The 18,199-nt window shown below is 37.1% G+C and overlaps 1 protein-coding gene across 1 annotated transcript in view; it reads left to right on the top strand.

Moving 5' to 3' along the window:
- LOC110037680 overlaps positions 1-18,199 on the top strand; it is a 73,389-nt gene that overhangs the window by 24,194 nt on the left and 30,996 nt on the right. The window contains exons 4-8 of the mRNA XM_020742383.1: positions 3,078-3,168; positions 3,243-3,443; positions 3,532-3,788; positions 16,736-16,826; positions 17,016-17,232. Coding sequence (XP_020598042.1) covers positions 3,078-3,168; positions 3,243-3,443; positions 3,532-3,788; positions 16,736-16,826; positions 17,016-17,232 — 857 coding nt within the window. The remainder of the gene's footprint in view (positions 1-3,077; positions 3,169-3,242; positions 3,444-3,531; positions 3,789-16,735; positions 16,827-17,015; positions 17,233-18,199) is intronic.

Here is an 18,199-nt window from a genome sequence, read left to right as displayed (position 1 = left end):
CTTGTTTACTGAATCTGTGGCTAGGCTGGGAGGATACCGGCTCTCACTTCGGAGCTCCCACGTTCCCTCCACCTGAGGGCTAACATCTCCGCTTCAGTAATCAACACTACAACAGACCTTTATTGTAATGTAAATAAAGTGCAAGTAAAAATCACCACATTGATAATTAAATCCGCTTCTAACATGCATCACAAAATCCTAAACATGAATTCTACTCATTACAAAAGAAAAATAAAATAAAAACAACGACATAATTTTCTCATACCATTATTTCTAAATAAGAAGAGAGAGTAAGAGAAACACATCACATAGCACGAAGAAAACACAACGAAAAATTTCATTTCATCAAATCAAATCCACTAGATAAGATAATGAAGAACACAATACTTAACTTTTTTCCTTTGAAAGAAAGAAGAAAATCTCTCACAAAGTCTATCCCATTGATCCATGCAATGCTAGTACAATTCCTTATAGATTATCTTAAAATCCCCTCTCCAATCTCTATAGAAAAGGTAGAAATATACATTGCTACTCCTATTCTAAGATCTCTAAACATTCCTCTCATGTTTCCTAATATACACACCCACACACACACACTATGAGAGGCGTCAGTCCCTTTTATTTTAAAGAGAGACAAACTTCCTTTATTTTTGCAAAAGATACATCTTTTCAAGAGAAACACATCACAAAACATGAAGAAAACACAACGGAAAACTTCATTTCATCAAAGCAAATCTACTAGATAAGTGTTTACAAAACCATAAGATAATGAAGAACACAATACTTAGCTTTTTTCTTTTGAAAGAAAGAAGAAAATCTCTCTCATAAAGTTTCCCGCATGCAATGCTAGAACATCTCCTTACAAATTCTCTCAAAATCTCCTCTCCAATCTCTCCAAAAGGGTAGAAATCTACATTTATACTCTTATTCTAGAAACCCTAAACTTTCTCCACACTTTTCATAACATTCCTCTCACACATATCCCTTTTTCTAACCTAGATTTATTCTTTTAAAGTGTATGGATGAAGTTTGAAGAGTTGCCACAAGAACCCTTTCAAAAAGCGTCCAAATACGTTGAATTTCGGCCCATAACCACCAAAAGTCAGTCCACAGTCGTCTCGGGCGCCGTCGGCGGGCCCGAGGGCGCTGTCGGCGGGCCCGAGGGCGCTGTCGGCGAGCTTTTCTGTCATTTTTCAGTCTTCTCGGGTAAATCTCGCCGTCGACGCCGTTTTGGGCGCCGTCGACGAGCAGACCGCGCAGCTCCACTATTTGGCTCCGTTTTAGCTCCGATTCGCCCCATTTTAGTTGCGTTGTGTTCCTAACAGATAGTCCTACAAAATAAACATGAAAACAACCTTCCTTTAAAGTGTAATCTCATTTAAAAATATGCAAGAAGTGTAAAAGAGATTAAACATCGAAAGACTTATCGAAAGGTGACAGGACAAAATTTCATTTCTTGCTCGTTTTTGCTCCAAATTACACCGTTTTTGCATCTTTTTGCTCTAATGACTATATTTTATCATACCTGAAACAAAACATCAAAAATACCCTTTTTTTAAGTGCATTTAAGTGCAATATCATCAAAAACAGTATAAAATAATTATGAAAATCTCAACATATTTTCCTTTGATCAAAGGTAAAGTGATAACTAGGAGTTGTATGTGTGCTCAATTTATTGTTCAAAACAATATACTTGATACATAATCTATAGAGAACATGGGTGGTTAAAATGTAGAAGTTCATTGGTAGTACTTTGGAGTGTGGGGATTTCATAGAGGTTTAAAGAAAAGATCACAATGACTTAAAATATTGGTTGTGTAAAACAGTAATTAGAGTAACCATCCATATTAATTGAAGTTTGCATTTGAAGAAGTCAATAATATCCAACAGAGTGCCATGGAGTTGGGAATGCTTAATTGAATGTTTGGTAAGAATTTAAGGGATTGTGGAAACTAATAGTAGAAAGATGATTAGAGTAGTGTATGTTAAAAAGATGGGGAAAATTAGATTTAAACATTTATAATAGAGGGAAGATAGCACAAAAGTATAACAATAACTTAGGTGGATTGCAATGACATTGAAGAAATATGAATAAAAGTAGTTTGACAAAGCTAACATGGCTGGAAAAAATGTGCAATATGATATGCCAAATAATAATAGCACCTCATGGGAAGGAACTGAGAGTATTGATCATATTGGACTAAGATAGTTGGTATAAAGATAATTATTATGATAATTTGAACCATGATTCGGTGGTAACAAAAGTATATAGAAATAGTATTATGACAAAATTCCTTCTAGATATCAAATATATTAGAAGCTATGATATCACATATCAACATTCAAATTAATTTAGGGTTTATAGTGCTTTAAACATTTGAATAGGCTTAGTATTCATAGCTGACTCCAAGAAGTTTGGATTGAGCTAATGATGATGATGATGATAATGAAGTTTTGAAACTTTTGAGTAGGACGCTTGTTGAATACGACTGTCTAATTACTTAGTTCGTAATTTAATTTCATACCACGTTTCTGGCAAGATATTTTAGTATTCTAGAGTATCCAAGTATTGCAAGTGTAATATTGATGCAAGAATCATATAGAAGTACCTATGCTCTATATTCTTTAATTTTATATTTTGTTTGTGTTCAGTTCTACAAAATTATTCATGTGTTTACTCTTCATGGTTTAAGCTTTCTTGGTATTAGTTGATATGGTTGATTAAGGTGTAGGCAGTCTAAGTTAACATAAAATAATCTAGAAGCTGGTTAAATCGTATATAAACTTTGTACAGATTGATTAATGAAACTAAGTTTGCGCCTTGCATTTAGCTGTAAGTTCTCTAATAGACTTTTCTGTTGAAATTTCTTTTCCTTTGATCTTCTCTTATTGGCTGGGCTTTTAGAAAACTTCCTGTCCATTAAATTTTCATAATTTACTTGGGTCTTTAACTTTCTGTGTCAATGATGTTTAGAAAATAACATCTGATTATAACTCATTTTATTTAACATCTCCTTTGCTAATGTGATATGCTTCACACTGAGCTATATTCTCATCTCCTTCCCTTCTCTTCTAAGACTAGAGCATTCTGCTGCAAACCTTGCTGATTCTATTCAAAATGGTGAGCTTCCTGGCAAAGCTACTGCCCTTGCACCATCCATATTAGAGGTATGCTTTTTTGCTTCTATGATTTTACTGGAAATTTTACAAACTGACATGTTAGCGTGTTGACTTTATTTTAGACTGGAAAGTCCTTCACTGCCAGGGGAATGCAAATGCTTGAACGAGTGGGCAAAGAGACCATTGAGCTTCTTATAGCTGAAACTGGTCTTGAAGATGAGAAGAGCTCTAAGAAAGCTGATCAACATGTTGATGAAGAGTCATTTGAAGAAGTTACATTTGACAGATGCTTTTATATATATGGGGGTCCTGATCACCTTGAGGTGTTCTCCGTCTTCTGAAATAAACTGGACATATTCCAATACCTTATTGTGGTGTCTGGCTAAGATTTGCATGTCTTTTTGACACTAGGAGCTGGAAGCTTTGTCAAACCATCATGCATTATTGTTTAATAGGAGAAAGATAAAGCTAGCTCATGAACAGAAGTCTTTCTATGATGGAAAATTGAAACTGATCCTACAAATTCTTAGCTTGGGTTCTGACTCTGAAGAAAGTGGATTGGTCCTGGATAAAGGAAAAAATGTTTTAAGTACACATGATGGCAACAATTTTGAGATGATGAAGCTGCGGGATTCTAGCATAAGCAAGGCCGCTGACATGGCTGCAGGGTAATAATCTCAAACACTTGAATTTTTATTTTTCAAAAGTAGATAATTAGTTCATTTCATATAATTGTAAAATTCAAAGTTGTCAACATGTAAAGGGACTAAAATTTGTTTCAGTTTTGATGCAATATTTTGCATTTGTTTCTGTTATGGGATCGTTGCGAAATAACCAAGACTCTCTCCTAAAAAGAACAAACTCTCTCTTAGCAGCCCAATTTTACAACATTTGTTCTATGTCCGCTGCTCCACTGAGTCATGTTGATGTGATTTCATGTGCACAAATCAATAGACTACTCATCCCTGTTTTGGTGGTGTGCATGATTGGTTGTAGCATGCGATAGTCACAAAACGCATACTGCCTTATCCTAGAGATTTATTCTACTATGGGTAAATTTATTCCATTTCCAGTTAAATGCTTAATTGGTCAAAAACTGAATGCATCTATCTACAAGAGGTTTGGTGCTAATCTACATCACAGTGAAAGATAGAAATTGGGGTATCTCACAGCATGACGACTAATGCTGCTTAATGATAGGACAAATTGCACTAATTTATCTAAATAACTGAAGAATTTGCAGGCCAAACACTGGAATGTCAGAACTGGATATCATTACAGTGGAATTGCATATCCAAATATCCAATTGGACATGCAACACGTTATTAGGTAGGCTTCCAGGAATATTCACCCCTCCCAGTTCTTTATACTATATGAGGTTCTGCTAAAGCGCATGAATCTCGATTTGATAATATGATATAGCATTGCAAATTTAAAACCATTAGAAGGCAGATTATCCTTAATATAATGTCTGAGCATAGCTGTTTCTATCTAGCATTTTACTTTTAATTGTCTCTTAGTATAATAACTGGCTTCAGTTAGGATGCAATTGGCCTAAAGTTTGCTTCAAAGGTACTTTAGTTGTCATTAACAGGCAATCAGCCAAAGTGGGGTACTTAGTGGCAGCAAGTTAGGCCTTTTCTAAAACATTAATTAATGGAGGGAGCCCCATGAATGTTGCTTCCAAAGTGACATCTTTGGTGTCAAACTAAATTATAACCTCACAAAAAACCCTTTTATGTTGCTTGGGCCATAAAACCCTTTCCAGTCACTGATATATGCCTTCTTGTTATTCAGATGGGTAGCTATTTTGATAATCCGTGTCTGATTTGCCTTGCCCAGCCATATAGTGTGGATGCTATCCATTTTAGGTAGTCATTTTCCTAGTATCCCAACCTTCGGCCTGGCCTCTTAGCTCCATTTCATCCTCCACCTAGGCACACTCCTAGCATTTTTGACGTTCGTGTGCAAATTCTCTCACTTCTTAGGAAAAATTACTTCTGAAGGGCAGCCATTTCCTGCAAGTTTAACTAAATTGCTTAAGGACACCCCTAGCATTTCTGATGTTCGTGTGCAAATTCTCTTACTTCTTACGAAAAATTACTTCTGAAGGACAGCCATTTCCTGCACTTTTAACTAAATTGCATAAGGACCTCTTAGTCCAAATGTGAAGGAATAACTGGATGAGTTGCCTGTTCTAGCCACTCAATACAAACCAAATCCTTGGTTCGTAACGGCCAAATCTTCCTCAGCTAAGGATTAACCTTATGAACATGTTCGAGCTCACATGCCACATTAATTTGCTTCGATAGAAAGCTTTCAGTAGAGAAATCTACACTTCTTACACCTTTGAAAGACGGCTTATATATATTAAAAAAAATAATAATAAAAAATAAAAATATTGTATATATATATATATATATATATAAGAAAATGGTTTAAAATCGTGTCTGTGTCTGTCTTGGGTGGTGGGTAAAACCTTTAATATAATATTTAGATTTCCAGTCTCTTGTTTGAATGACATGTTTCTTATTACTCAAATTTCTTTTTTTTAAGATCAAATCTGCAAGTTAATCATATTTGATTCGCCATTATGATGAGTGAAAATTTCAAATTAAGATGTTTAATGTGAGTGGTTAGTGCAATTTCAGGGTGAGTTTGGGGCGCCATTTTTACTTTGAACGCGGAAAACTCTCCCTTACCTGCGGCCCAACTTCATCGATCGGCTTTTTACCCCCATGACATAACCCTAATCGCAACATGCGTCCCGCGAAAGAACAAAAACCCGCGATTTGCTCTCCTCCTCTTCTCCGACGGCTTACGATACTTGGTTGTCTTCCTCCTCTTCTCCAACGTAGGTCATCCTCCCTCTCCTCTTCCTCCTCTTCTCACAAGTTCCTCACGCCAGCGGTAAGAACTTTTTTTTTGTTTTATGCCCATTGGATGCTTTGAAGCTATTGTTGTGTAGCTCTGATTTTCTGGTTCGTATTTGGCATTGGCATGGATTTGGTGTGGATGTGACTGTCATGAACTAAAATATTAGAGCAATTACCATGCTATAGTTTCTTGTAATTTTGACAAAGTTTGAAGTTTATTTTTTTTCTTCTATTGAGCTCTTGAATGATCGATATATTGATGCCAAAGGATGAATGTGGTCGAACTCCATGCTTTGTTTATATACTTGAGTAATGCTTCATCCTTCAAGGAAAACTCATTAGTTTAAGGTTTTGTTTAGGGCAGCGCTTTCTGATTTGGTGGTTGTGGAATTGGTGTGGTGGGCGGTGTGTGATTTAGATTGGGTTGGTGGCTGTGGCATTTCTGTTGGCTGTGGCTTACGGTGGTTGTGGCATTGGTGTGGTGGCAGGTGTGTGATTTGGGTTGGGTTGGTGGTTGTGACATTTGCGTTGCCTATGACTTACAGTGGTTGTGGCATTGATGTGGTAGGTGGTGTGCGATTTGGGTTGGGCTGGTGGTTGTGGCATTTCTGTTGCCTGTGGCATACGGTGGTTGTGGCATTGGTTCTTCTTTGAGTCATTTCTGTTTATTTTTTTGACATTGATTTTATTGTTATGTTACATTGCTTTGTTTTATTATAGTACTAAAATGACTAATAAGACTAAAGAGAGTGGTACACCGGCATTGCGAGAACAAGAAATGAAAATGATATTTGTGACCTTTGTCTAAGGAGATTGAACTGAGAAATAGACCTACGACCTATTTCAACAAGGAAGGGTGACGACATATTATCACAAATTTCAAGGAAAGTTTAGGCAGGGTGTATGACAGGATGCAAATGAAGAACAAGTGCAATCACTGATGCCTTAGTTGGAGGGTGATTGAATTATTTGTAAATTCTTCCAAAAACCACATTTTTAATATTCATGTTAGATTTTGAACATTCATTGATATGTTTTTTTTAATTTACAGTCATCTGTACTTTACTCTTTATAATGCTGGTTTAAAAATTTTTACTTTTGAAGTATCAAATATAAGACTGTCACAGATTTGTTACAAACAATATCACTAAACAGGGGAAAAATGATCATTTGTCTAGAAATAACTGCCTCACTACTGTTTTCACACAGCTGCAACAAACAACCAACCAGTTTTTCCGCAGCAGTTTCCTGAGGCAGTTAAGCTACAGCTGAAATACTGAGAAGCTACAACTGCCCCCAAACAGACCCAGACGCTAATACTTTTATTTAGATTATGAGTTAGGTGATGTGGACTGATTTTGAAAAGTTGTTAGTTACCACTTTGATGATATTATGATTTATTATGATACTGAACTTTATCACATTCACCATTAGTTTCTTGTTAAGTTACACCTCGAAATGCCAAATTATATCAATTTTTAGAAGTGAACCTTCCTTTTGCTTAATATTATCTTTCTTGACTGTCACAATGGCTGAAGGGTTTCCTCTTAAGTTCAAGGCCATCATTGATTGATCCAAACCTCAATCAATGTCTTTATGGAATTTTGTTGTCTTTATGGAATGGTCTTGTTATAGCATTGGTCAATCAATGGGTTTTGAGCCAATATAGCTCCCGTCGCAAATGCTCTAAAGAAAAAATTAATTCGTTAATCATCTTCGACTAATTAAACATGTGAGCTAATCATTGTTAAAATGATTGAAGCTCCAATTATTATATTTTCTGACATTGGCATGATTTTTGAAGTTTCCAGTGATGCACAAGCATTTGTGCTGGCAGTGTTTTAGGCTAGGAATGGTATTCAATTGCATACTTTGATGGGGAATTTAATGAAGTTAAGCCATGATACTCTATTTATTCGAGGGAGCTCTATGCTAAAATATAGGCGCTTTGTTAATTGTGGGAGATTGCATTCCGTTTTGAACATTTAGCCTTTGACGTATTTGTGCTGGCGAAGGAAATGCATATTATGCTGAGTGGGCTGTATTTTTTCAAGAATATTCTCTTATATAGTATAGTCCCTTTGATGATAATGAGGCTACCGTTGCACTCAGGCAATTTTATTCACTTGTATCTATTGTGAATGATTTGGTACTTGATTTTGTTTGAATACAATTGGATTATCTTTAGAGGTTCATCTATCACACATCCCCTGTACTTCTTTTCATGACATTTTGAGTTTCATAGATACATGTGATGGATGTTGGAAGAGATAATAACATGGATGTTATTAATGACAATTTGTATTGGCATTCTTTGAAAAAAATAAATAATTATACATATTAATGTCCAATTTTATACTTTTTTGGCTGGTAATGCAGTGTAATTCAACCTACTCCAGTATATGCAAATAAACATATTAGTCATGCTCCTTGCTAAATTTAAACATGGACTTTTTTTCTAGGATTTCATGGGATTGTAGACCGCATGTATAAGTATTCAATATTTTGGTCTGAGCGCATGCGGGGGCTATGTTTGTTGTTTCAAGTTTATTTCTAAGTAACTTCACACACATTTCGAAGCAGATTAGATTTGAGATTAATATCACACACCTCCATCTCAAGAAAGGGTGAGCCACATCCTTTTTGCCATAATAAGGAATATTCTAGAGAAAAAAAGAGAGAAGAAGAATAATCCAAGAGACTCTAGAAAAATCCACCACATTTCGGAGAATGCTGCAAGAGAAAAGCTTCAAGGAGAACTGAAGGATAGTCAAGAAAGATCTAGGATCATGCATATATATAAAAAAACAATTGAAAACTATCTAGAAGTTAGTCTTTTCAAATGTAATCTTGAAAGTTTCTAAGGTTTGGGAGAGGACTATAAATAGAAGTCCCTCCCCCTCATTTATATCCATCTAAGGTTTCTAAACAACTGAGTGTAATCTTTCATTCCTTAGTTAGTTGTTCTTTTCTTCAATACTTTCTCTCTACTTCCTAGAGAATTTTTGGTGCTTACAAGTCCAAGCGTTGCAAGTGTTAGGCTGATTTAGTAGTAAGGAAAAGTGCTAAAGCTGCACGGGAGGCTTAAGAGAAGTTTGTCTGCGACAATTGGTATTAGATCCAAGGTTTGATGGTATAGCAAAGAGCATTAAAGAGCATGTCATGGAGTTTGAAGCCACTAATGTGGAATCATCTCAACAAGGGCGAGTTCGTTTGGAGTAGCGAGATTCGACTGCATCTAAACCACATGGGAGGTCTAAAGAGATCATGCATGGCTTTAATTTGCTCTTTGCTCGGGTGGAGGAGGCAATAAATGACATAGAATCTTAGATAGGGATTCTTGGCCAAAAGGTAGATGAACTTAAGGAGAACATCGCCGTCCATTCAACGATCAGAGGTATGATGCTCCAACTGGAGGAATCCTTAAAATACCTGATGACAAAGGTGTGGGAGGACTTGATGGGGGAGCTCCGGTCTCATGAGGAAGAAATGAGCAGCATACGTGCCAACTTGGAGGATATGTATGGAGACATATTGCAAGAGAGCACTAGCGATATCAACCCATCTCCATACTTTCAAAGCCAATCCCATTGAAGTGGCAAAGCCTATGAGTTTTGGAGAAACTCGCAACGCAAAGGAAGTAGACAACTTTCTATGGGGACTTGAGTAATATTTTGTAGTCATGGGGATTATAGATGAAAATGCGAGGAGATATAAATGTGTTGTGGTGGAGAAGAAGGCGGGGAGATATAGAGAAAGGTATGTGCACCATATCTGCATTCGATGACTTCAAGAAAGTGCTTAAGAGCCAATTCTATTCTGAAAATGCAGAGGATGAGGTTAGAGCCCGTTTGCAAAGGCTCAAGCAAACAAGATCGATTCAGGAGTATATTAAGGGGTTCAATATATTCAGGAGTATATTAAGGGGCCTGACAATGATGCTCTCTTCAACTTTATGGATGGACTCCAACAGTGGGCTAAGACAAAGCTTAGGAGGCGCGGAGTGCAAGATCTTGCTGCTGCCATTGCGGCCGCTGAAAGCTTAATCGACTACTCAAAAGAGTTCACAAAGCCCAATGATAAGAAGAGCAATTATGATAAAAGTGGAGGAGATAAAGACCAACACAAGGAAGAAACCTATCAGGAATCGACCTCATCTAAGGGCAAAGATAAAGGGAAGCTTAATAACAACAAAGCTAACCCACATAACAACTTATTCCTTTGTGGAGAACCCCATTGGGCAAGGGATTGTCCTCAGAAGAAAGCCTTAAATACTTTAGTAACGAGTCATCTTGAAGAAGAAGGAGAAGAGGAAGTAATATGGTGGCACAAGTAGGGTCTATGCAACTGTTGAATGGGATGTAAACTTCAGCAAAATCCCAAGCAAAGGGGTTACTCTTTGTGGGGATAGTAATATGTGGGAAGACCACTAGAGCAATGGTGGACACAAGTGCTTCTCACAACTTCATCTCGGCCGAAGAAGCAAAAAGATTGGGTCTACAAATAACTGAAGTAGGAGGCTCCATGAAGTTAGTTAATTCAACAGTAAGGCTAATTCATAGAATAGTCAAAGTAAAGATTAATATTGGAGCTTGGTTAAGTACATTAAACTTCTCTGTCACTCCAATAGATGATTTTAAAGTTGTTCGAGGGCTAGATTTCTTGGATCAATAAAGAGCATTCTCAATAGCCTTCGCCAATAGCATTTATATTATGGAAGTCAATCAAGCTTGCTTAGTACTAACAATAATAACTAGCAAACAAGAAGCTAAGATGTTATCAGTCATCCAATTCATAAAGGGCATTATACACAAGGAGGGAGGCTAGTTAACTATTCTTCATAATGAAGAACCAAAGACTCAAGAAGTTATGTCAAGGGAGGTAACAACAGTAATCGATAAGTATAAAAGTTAGTTACCAAAGGGGCTATCACCAAAAAAGAAGTTGAACCATCATAATAGGCTGGAGTCAGGGACTGAGCCGCTAGCCATGAAACCTTACTACATGACACTCATTTCCCGTACAACCATGTATGAGAGAAAAAGCTCAACAATTTTCAAACTTGCGAAATCCTGAAAGGAGCATATGGAGTTAGCTCGAGCCACATTATATAAGGCTGCAAGAAGAATAAAGAAGTGGTCAAACAAGAAAATGAGACATAAAGACAAGTGAAAAAAGAAAGAACCGATGGTACCTGGTGTAAGGCACAATGAGGGTATTGCAAGCTTAGGTGGGGGGGAGTGTCACGCACCTCCATCTCAAGAAAGGGTGAGTCACATCCTTTTTGCCATAAGAAAGATTATTCTAGAGAAAAATAGAGAGAAGGAGAATAATCCAAGAGACTATAGAAGGATCCACCACATTTCGGAAAATGTTGGAAGGGAGAAGCTTCAAGGAGAACTCAAGGATATCCTAGAAAGATCTAGGACCATGTATATATAAAAGAGCAATGTAGAACTATCTAGAAGTTAGTCTTTTTAAATGTAATATAGAAAGTTCCTAAATATTGGGAGAGGACTATAAATAGAAGTCCTCCCTCTCATTTGTGTCCATCTAAGGTTTCTAAGCAACCAAGTGTAGTCTTTCATTCATTGGTGAATAGTTCATTTCTTCAATACTTTCTCCCTACTTCTTCTTAGAGAGTTTTAGCGCTTACAAGTTCAAACATTGCAACTGTTAGACTGATTTAGTACTAAGCAAGAGTTTTAAAGCTGCACATGAGGCTTAAGAAAGTTAGTTCGTGATATTAAGCATGCATTTTAGCCCACTCAACAGTGTTCGACCTTGTGATTGAGCATTTAGTATGGTTGTTGGAGCGCATGATGGGTATTATGTTTTTTAGCTTAGATTGAAATTTAGGAGATTTTATTATTATTTGCACGGGTTTGTTATTATTAAGTTTTGTGCAAATTTTTCATTTTAAGCTTTCAGTTTTGCCTTCTGTCCGCTTATCTAATTGAGATTGCGAATCTAATGGAAAAGTTTGGATTTATGTGCATTAAAGCTTTGACATTAATATGGGCGGCAAAATTTCTTTCAAACTGAATTAAATCTTTGACATTAATCTGGACGACAAAGCTTGTTTGCATGTGGAATTTTTAGTTAAAGCGACACTCACATGAGTATCTTTTTCTTTCTGTAAAAGGAAGGAACATAAGTATTTTTTTCTTTCTGATAAAAGGAGGGGCTCTTTGGCTTCATTTCATGTCTCAGAATTTTTTAGTTGGGCACAAATTGCTTATTTTGTGTTATTGGAGTTTGATTTTTTTTTCAAGCGTCCAAGTTCTTTTTGTTTTTAATATTTTATATTTTCGCTTTTCTTTTTAAGTATTTTGCACTTTTTCAAATTTCTCTTATAGTTTCATTTAGATCATTTTAAGTCCATTTTAAACCCAATTTAGATCATATTAAGGCTCTTTAAATTTGCGCTAAGAACTGATAGAATTTTGACAGTCTCTCGACATCTTCCCTCTTTAGAGGGCTGCATCGGAAGACTAAGCTTGTTGATCACGCTAAGAAAGGCGTGAATGATCGGTGTTGTAAAACACCGTGACCGAAATAATTGAAACTCATTACGCCAAGACAGGCGCAAATGCGATACCTGTAGACATATTTCACAGTATAAATTTTCCATTGCGTTGTGAGGTTCGCCTATGACTTTTCCTCACAATGCGAAGAAAAGCATTTACTTGTTCCGCTCGTCGCGCCAAACATATTGCTAAAAGAATACGTTGTGAATGCCGCATATGAGTTTTACTTGCCACGCTAAGAAAAACGTGCAAGGGTTTCACTCGTTGCGCCAAACATGTCGTAAAAGTGAATCACGTTGCGAATGTAGTCTATGAGTTTCCCTCACGACGCTATGAAAAGTGTGCACGAGTTCCGCTCGTCTCTTCAAAAGCATCGCGATCCTCTTTAGGAGTTGAGAAATACCAACAATTTATACCTTTGTATTGATCGATGATGGTAAAGAGACGAACTTCTACGAATTTCTCGATACAATTTACTCTCCCTCTCCCTGCATTAGAACCATTTACATTCTCACTTAGATACACATCTTTTCCCCTTCACATTTTACAAACATGTACATATGCATACACTTATTTAATCTTACACAAGTTTTATCTCAAACTTCTCCAACAAAATACCCACAGCAACAACTTCAATCCCAACCATTTACATACCCACACATACATACACGTTTTTTCCCCTCCACATTCTACAAGCATGTACATACATACACATATGCATCTCACACAAGTTTTATTATCCCAAACTTCTCCAACAAAATTCCCACTGCAATAACTTCAATCACAACATAACATTAAAATTATCTCTTTTCTGTTTTATCTTAACCTGGAATGAAGAGCTTACGGTTGGCTGTTGTTTGTTGCTCACGGGTTGGTAGCAGAATAGGATGGCAAGGTGAGCCTCTGTAGTTTGCACGGGAGAGTAGGGTTGGGAGTTTGACAGGGAGGCAGTAGGAGGATGGCTTATTGTTGAACTAAAAGTGCACAAGCGAGAGCAGAAGAGGGGCTCTCAGGATAGAAGTTTTGAGAAGGGGTTGTAGTTTGTAGGTCGGGTGTGAAAGAAAAAGATAGATTTTGATAGCTGGGTGTGGGGGTGAACTGGGATAGGCGCTACCAGGGGGGAAAACATGGTGCGGGAGAGGAGGTGCAGTGGATGGGTGATGCGTTGAGGCTTGTGGGTACAGGCTGGAGAGATGCGGTTGCGAAGAGTGTGAGGGGAGAGGAAGTTCGCTGATGGCAGTGAAGGGAGAGAGCGAGGAGCTGAGGGCTTGGTTGAGAAAGTGAGGCGGGACTGAGGTAACGGACTCCTGGAGGAAGCAGGGAGGTGTGGGGCTTTTGTGGAATGAGATGCTTGCAAATAAGACGAGAGAGGAAGGAAGATGGGAGAGAGAGCTAAGAGCATTCAGTTTGAGGCTTGGGTTGTGTTGGAGAGTTCGCCGGGAAGATCTCGCCTATGGGAGTTCGTCGGAAGTGGGGAGCAATGGGGATGGCGAGACAGAGAGGGTGGAGGGAAAGAGGGAGAAGGAGATGGGGGTTGTGGGCTTTCGTGCATGAGCAAAGGGAAAAAAATTCAGTGGAAGGACTTCACGAGGGTGGGAATGGGGTGATTTTTGGAAATGAGAGTGAGGTGAGGTTTTTTAATTTTCTTGTTATTTTTTTATTTTCTTATATGATGTGGAGAGTTGTTATTGGATATGTAGGGAGGCAAAATGGGTTAAGAAAAGCCTAAAGCGTTGGGGGAAGTGAGAGAAATCAATTAATTTTAATTAATTAGTTTTTTACATTTTAAATAAAATTTAGGATCTTGAATTTTTTTGTCAATAATTTCACGTGTAAGACACGAGCAATATGGGCGTCTTCCCTAGAGAAGGTTGACATTCTAGACGCTCTCTCACAATCCATTTTGCGATAGGATGTTGTTTGATTGAGTTCATCAACAATAGAGATAATTCGGGTTTGATTCATGCGTGTCGCATTGGCAACCTGCCCTTTTCACTTTTCTTGCTCATTTTGATTATGTAAGACTAATTTTTAGGCAATTTTGATATTTTGGACACATTGACACAACCAGTTTTGCAGTCAATGGCCACAATTGTGTGAGTTTACTCGTAGTTAAATGGCTTTGATTTAAATTCATGAGGTTTCTTGTCTTCTGCCCGCCACATTTGTTAGCGACAATTTTTTCTGGTTCTGCCATAGGCATAGGGATCAGCAGAAGGAATTGATATTTTTAATTTATGCTTCTAAAATAATTTCGCTTGTTCTCTCTAAGTAATCAGAAAAGTTGCTATATTTCTCTTAGTTTGTCTCCATCCAAGCTGCAACATATATTTTAATGCCCTTACCTTCTCAAGTCTTGTACTTTATATTCAGTGGGTGTATTACATGCTCAATTGGAATGATATACAGTATCTTGGTGATAGTTACTCCCTTCAATCTGTGCATTTTTAAACAGGGTGGAATTGGTAATGTGGGCATGCCCCGTATGCTTCCTAATTATTTACAACTTAGTATCATAACTTTTAAATCCCCGTTTCTTCAAATAGATTTATTGAAAGAAATAATGTTGTTGATAAAACCAGGGAAGAAATGGATGCCTCTAAGCACCTTTTTTTCCTAAAAATCTTTAATGCGTGCTGATGTTTATAAATGGTCTTTGGAACGGAATCTTATGCATTTAAAGGAAGAGCATAATGCAAGAGGACAAAGGTAGGTTGTAATTGGAGCAAGACTAAGTTAATATAAAACACTAAGGGAAATAAAAAAAAAAAACACTTAAGTTGTTTGGGCTCACTTTGTATTTTTGTCTTTTTTCTTAAATATTTTTTATTTATGTTTTAATGCAAAATAAAAACATGTTTGATATTTTCGTTGAAGTTTTTTTCCCCATCTTTATTTAATATTGCATCAGCCAATTTAATTGGTGCTGGCAACAATGGCAAAGGGAGGCAAGGTGGCGATGGCCAATGAATGCGATGTGGCAACAAGTGGTGGTGGCGGCGGAGAACAGTGGGGAGGTGGTTGGCTAGGTTGTGGCTGTGGTCAGTGGGGCGACAGTGGCCGACTGCAGGGTGGTGGTGTGCACAAGGTGGCTGAGAATTCATGGCTTGAAAATCGAAATGATACCTAAAAGTTCTTTTAATGGTTTTAAAAAAAATTAACAAAACTAGCCATAAAGCAATAATCAAACATATTTTTAAAATAAAATAACAAAAGTAAAAATAAAAAGTGATGCCAAACTTGCCCTTAAGCATGATTAGCTTGTTGGACCATCAACAATCTTTTACCGGTATATATGAAGTTCATGGATTAGACAGATAATTTCCACCTCTGTAATAAACTTTTACCATTTCTAAATTCATGCTATTTTCTAAACTTTATGCTCAGTTTATTATGGTACGGAGGATTTCAAGTTTCTGTCAAATTTGTGCAATTAAAATTCCACCAGAGATTTTAGTACACGGGAATCATTTCCTTTCTCCATAACATTTTAACAAAAACCTTGCTATTCACTTTAAATGAAATTATCTGTTAGTTGGAAATAAGTTTCTAATGGACTTCCAATTAATTTTGTCAGCCAAAGGTGCTAGTTTGGTTGACACTGTCGCAAATTGGAATTACTACCTAAAAATTATTACAATTACTCCTTAGGTATTGCTAGGTCTGAAGGTCTATTTCCAACTTTAACATAACTGCAAGTTTACCTTTCTGTACATGCTTAGGGTAAAAATTCAACCTTTTTCCTCTATTTATTATGGTGATGCTACACGTATTGACAGTAAAGTTACAGATACAAATGGCATGAAACCTTTATATTTTTTATAGCTTTTTTAATGAGTAAAGTGCCAAAATAGTCCCAACTATTTACAGGGGTGTTTTAGTCCTTGTTTATTTTAAAATTGAGCTCTAATAGTCCTTAATGGAGACTATTTCAGTCCCAATTTAAAGAATTCGGAGACTATTTTGACACTTATATAAACTCTGAGACTAAAATGACCCCATATAAATAGTCAGAAACTATTTTGCCACTTCACTCCTTTTTTAGTTTTAGCCTTATGTGTAAATGTTGTTTCAAATTTGTATATACTGCAATATTCTTTTGGTTAAAATTTGATTAATCGTACTATTTTGCTTCATTTTTGGAGGCTGTAAATACAATTTTGCATCTTTTTTTACCTTTTAATTTGATCTTGTTGTTAACATTTGCAGATTTACTTCTGCCCTAGGTGGTATTGATGTAGTTGACATTATCCAGAGAACCACGGATAGACTTGAGACGGTTTACTCAGAGGGTGTTCAAGTAAGCAAATATAATGAATACTTTTTTCTTCTTTTCGACATCCATCCTAATCACAAAGGCACGAGGGCTAAATTATAAAAAAAAAAAACAGAGAGATAAAGAGAGAGAGAGAGAGATCCAAAGCAATTAAACTATGTCATGAATTTTGTTTGTTGTATATAGAATTCAAGTAAAATTGTTTTTATGCAGAGACTATCTGAGTTTTGTTGCTTTGCATTGTCACATCTTCTAATGCTAAGCAAGTCGGTCATATCTAGCGCAAACAGATCAAAGTCTGAGGAAGCTGATGATGATAACATAAAAATTGACTGGCCTGAGGACTCTATTTTAAAGGCCCAGATCATCAGATCCAAAGTCCAGCTAATGTTTGTAGACATGGAATCCATTTCTAACAGTTTCTTCACAGGTACGTTCCATTTGTTGTGGGCACACCAGGATTTAGTTTTTCTTTTTATTCCTCTCTGTATTGCATTATACTTAAGAGTACAGCTGAGTTTGCAATTTGCCAGCTGTAAAATTAAAATGATTCCTGCAGGGTTGCCCATAAAATAGTTTAGTATTTTCTTATGCCTATCCTTTTTAATATTTTAGTTAAGTTAGGTATATGAAAACTAAAGATAATAGGATATTGTAAGGATGGAGAAATAAAAAAAAGATAAAAATATTACTTTGAGAAATTATAAACAAGGGCAAGATGAAATCTTCCCATAAAAATAAATGAACAACTATCATGAAGTATTCCATATATTGATCTCAAAGTCTGAAGTTGAATTATGCTGGGAAATATAAGAAGTAGCGGTTTAGTCCAATGTAGATATTTATAAAGATTAAGGGTCTGTTTGGGGGGGGGGGGGGGGGGGGGTTGCGCGGCCAAACCGGTGCGGTTTGAAACTACATTTTTGTGTCGTTTGGGGAGGAGGCGGCACTATGGTGCGGGGCGTCTTAGCGAAAATGCGGGTCATGGGTTCGACCCCGTGGCCTGCGTTTCTTCGCGATATTATTACTAAACGCCCCCCTCTCTCTTGAGCTTCGTGATATTCTTCTACCCCGGCTTCGCCTTTTCTTCCCTAACCCGCTCCGGAGCTCTCGCGTTTTCTCCTGTGCCCCGCTCGTCCTCATCCCACATTTGCTCGTCTTCTTTCTCTTCGTTCCCCGACACCTGTGAGGAGGGTTTCCCTCCATTTGCCTCTTCTTCTGGTATCTGTCGGTGCTAAAAGTGTTTGGGGAGGTTTGTGGGTTGCCCGTAAGAAGCTGTCAGTTGCTGGAAGTGAAGTCCCGTCGCCCGCTTCGGAAGGACGTTTAATTTACATATATACACACACACACACACACACACACACACACACACACACATATATATATATATATATATA

Source organism: Phalaenopsis equestris, unplaced genomic scaffold (assembly GCF_001263595.1).
Source record: "Phalaenopsis equestris unplaced genomic scaffold, ASM126359v1 Scaffold223304, whole genome shotgun sequence".
NCBI lineage: Eukaryota > Viridiplantae > Streptophyta > Magnoliopsida > Asparagales > Orchidaceae > Phalaenopsis > Phalaenopsis equestris.
This window is presented reverse-complemented; position numbering and strand designations above follow the sequence as displayed.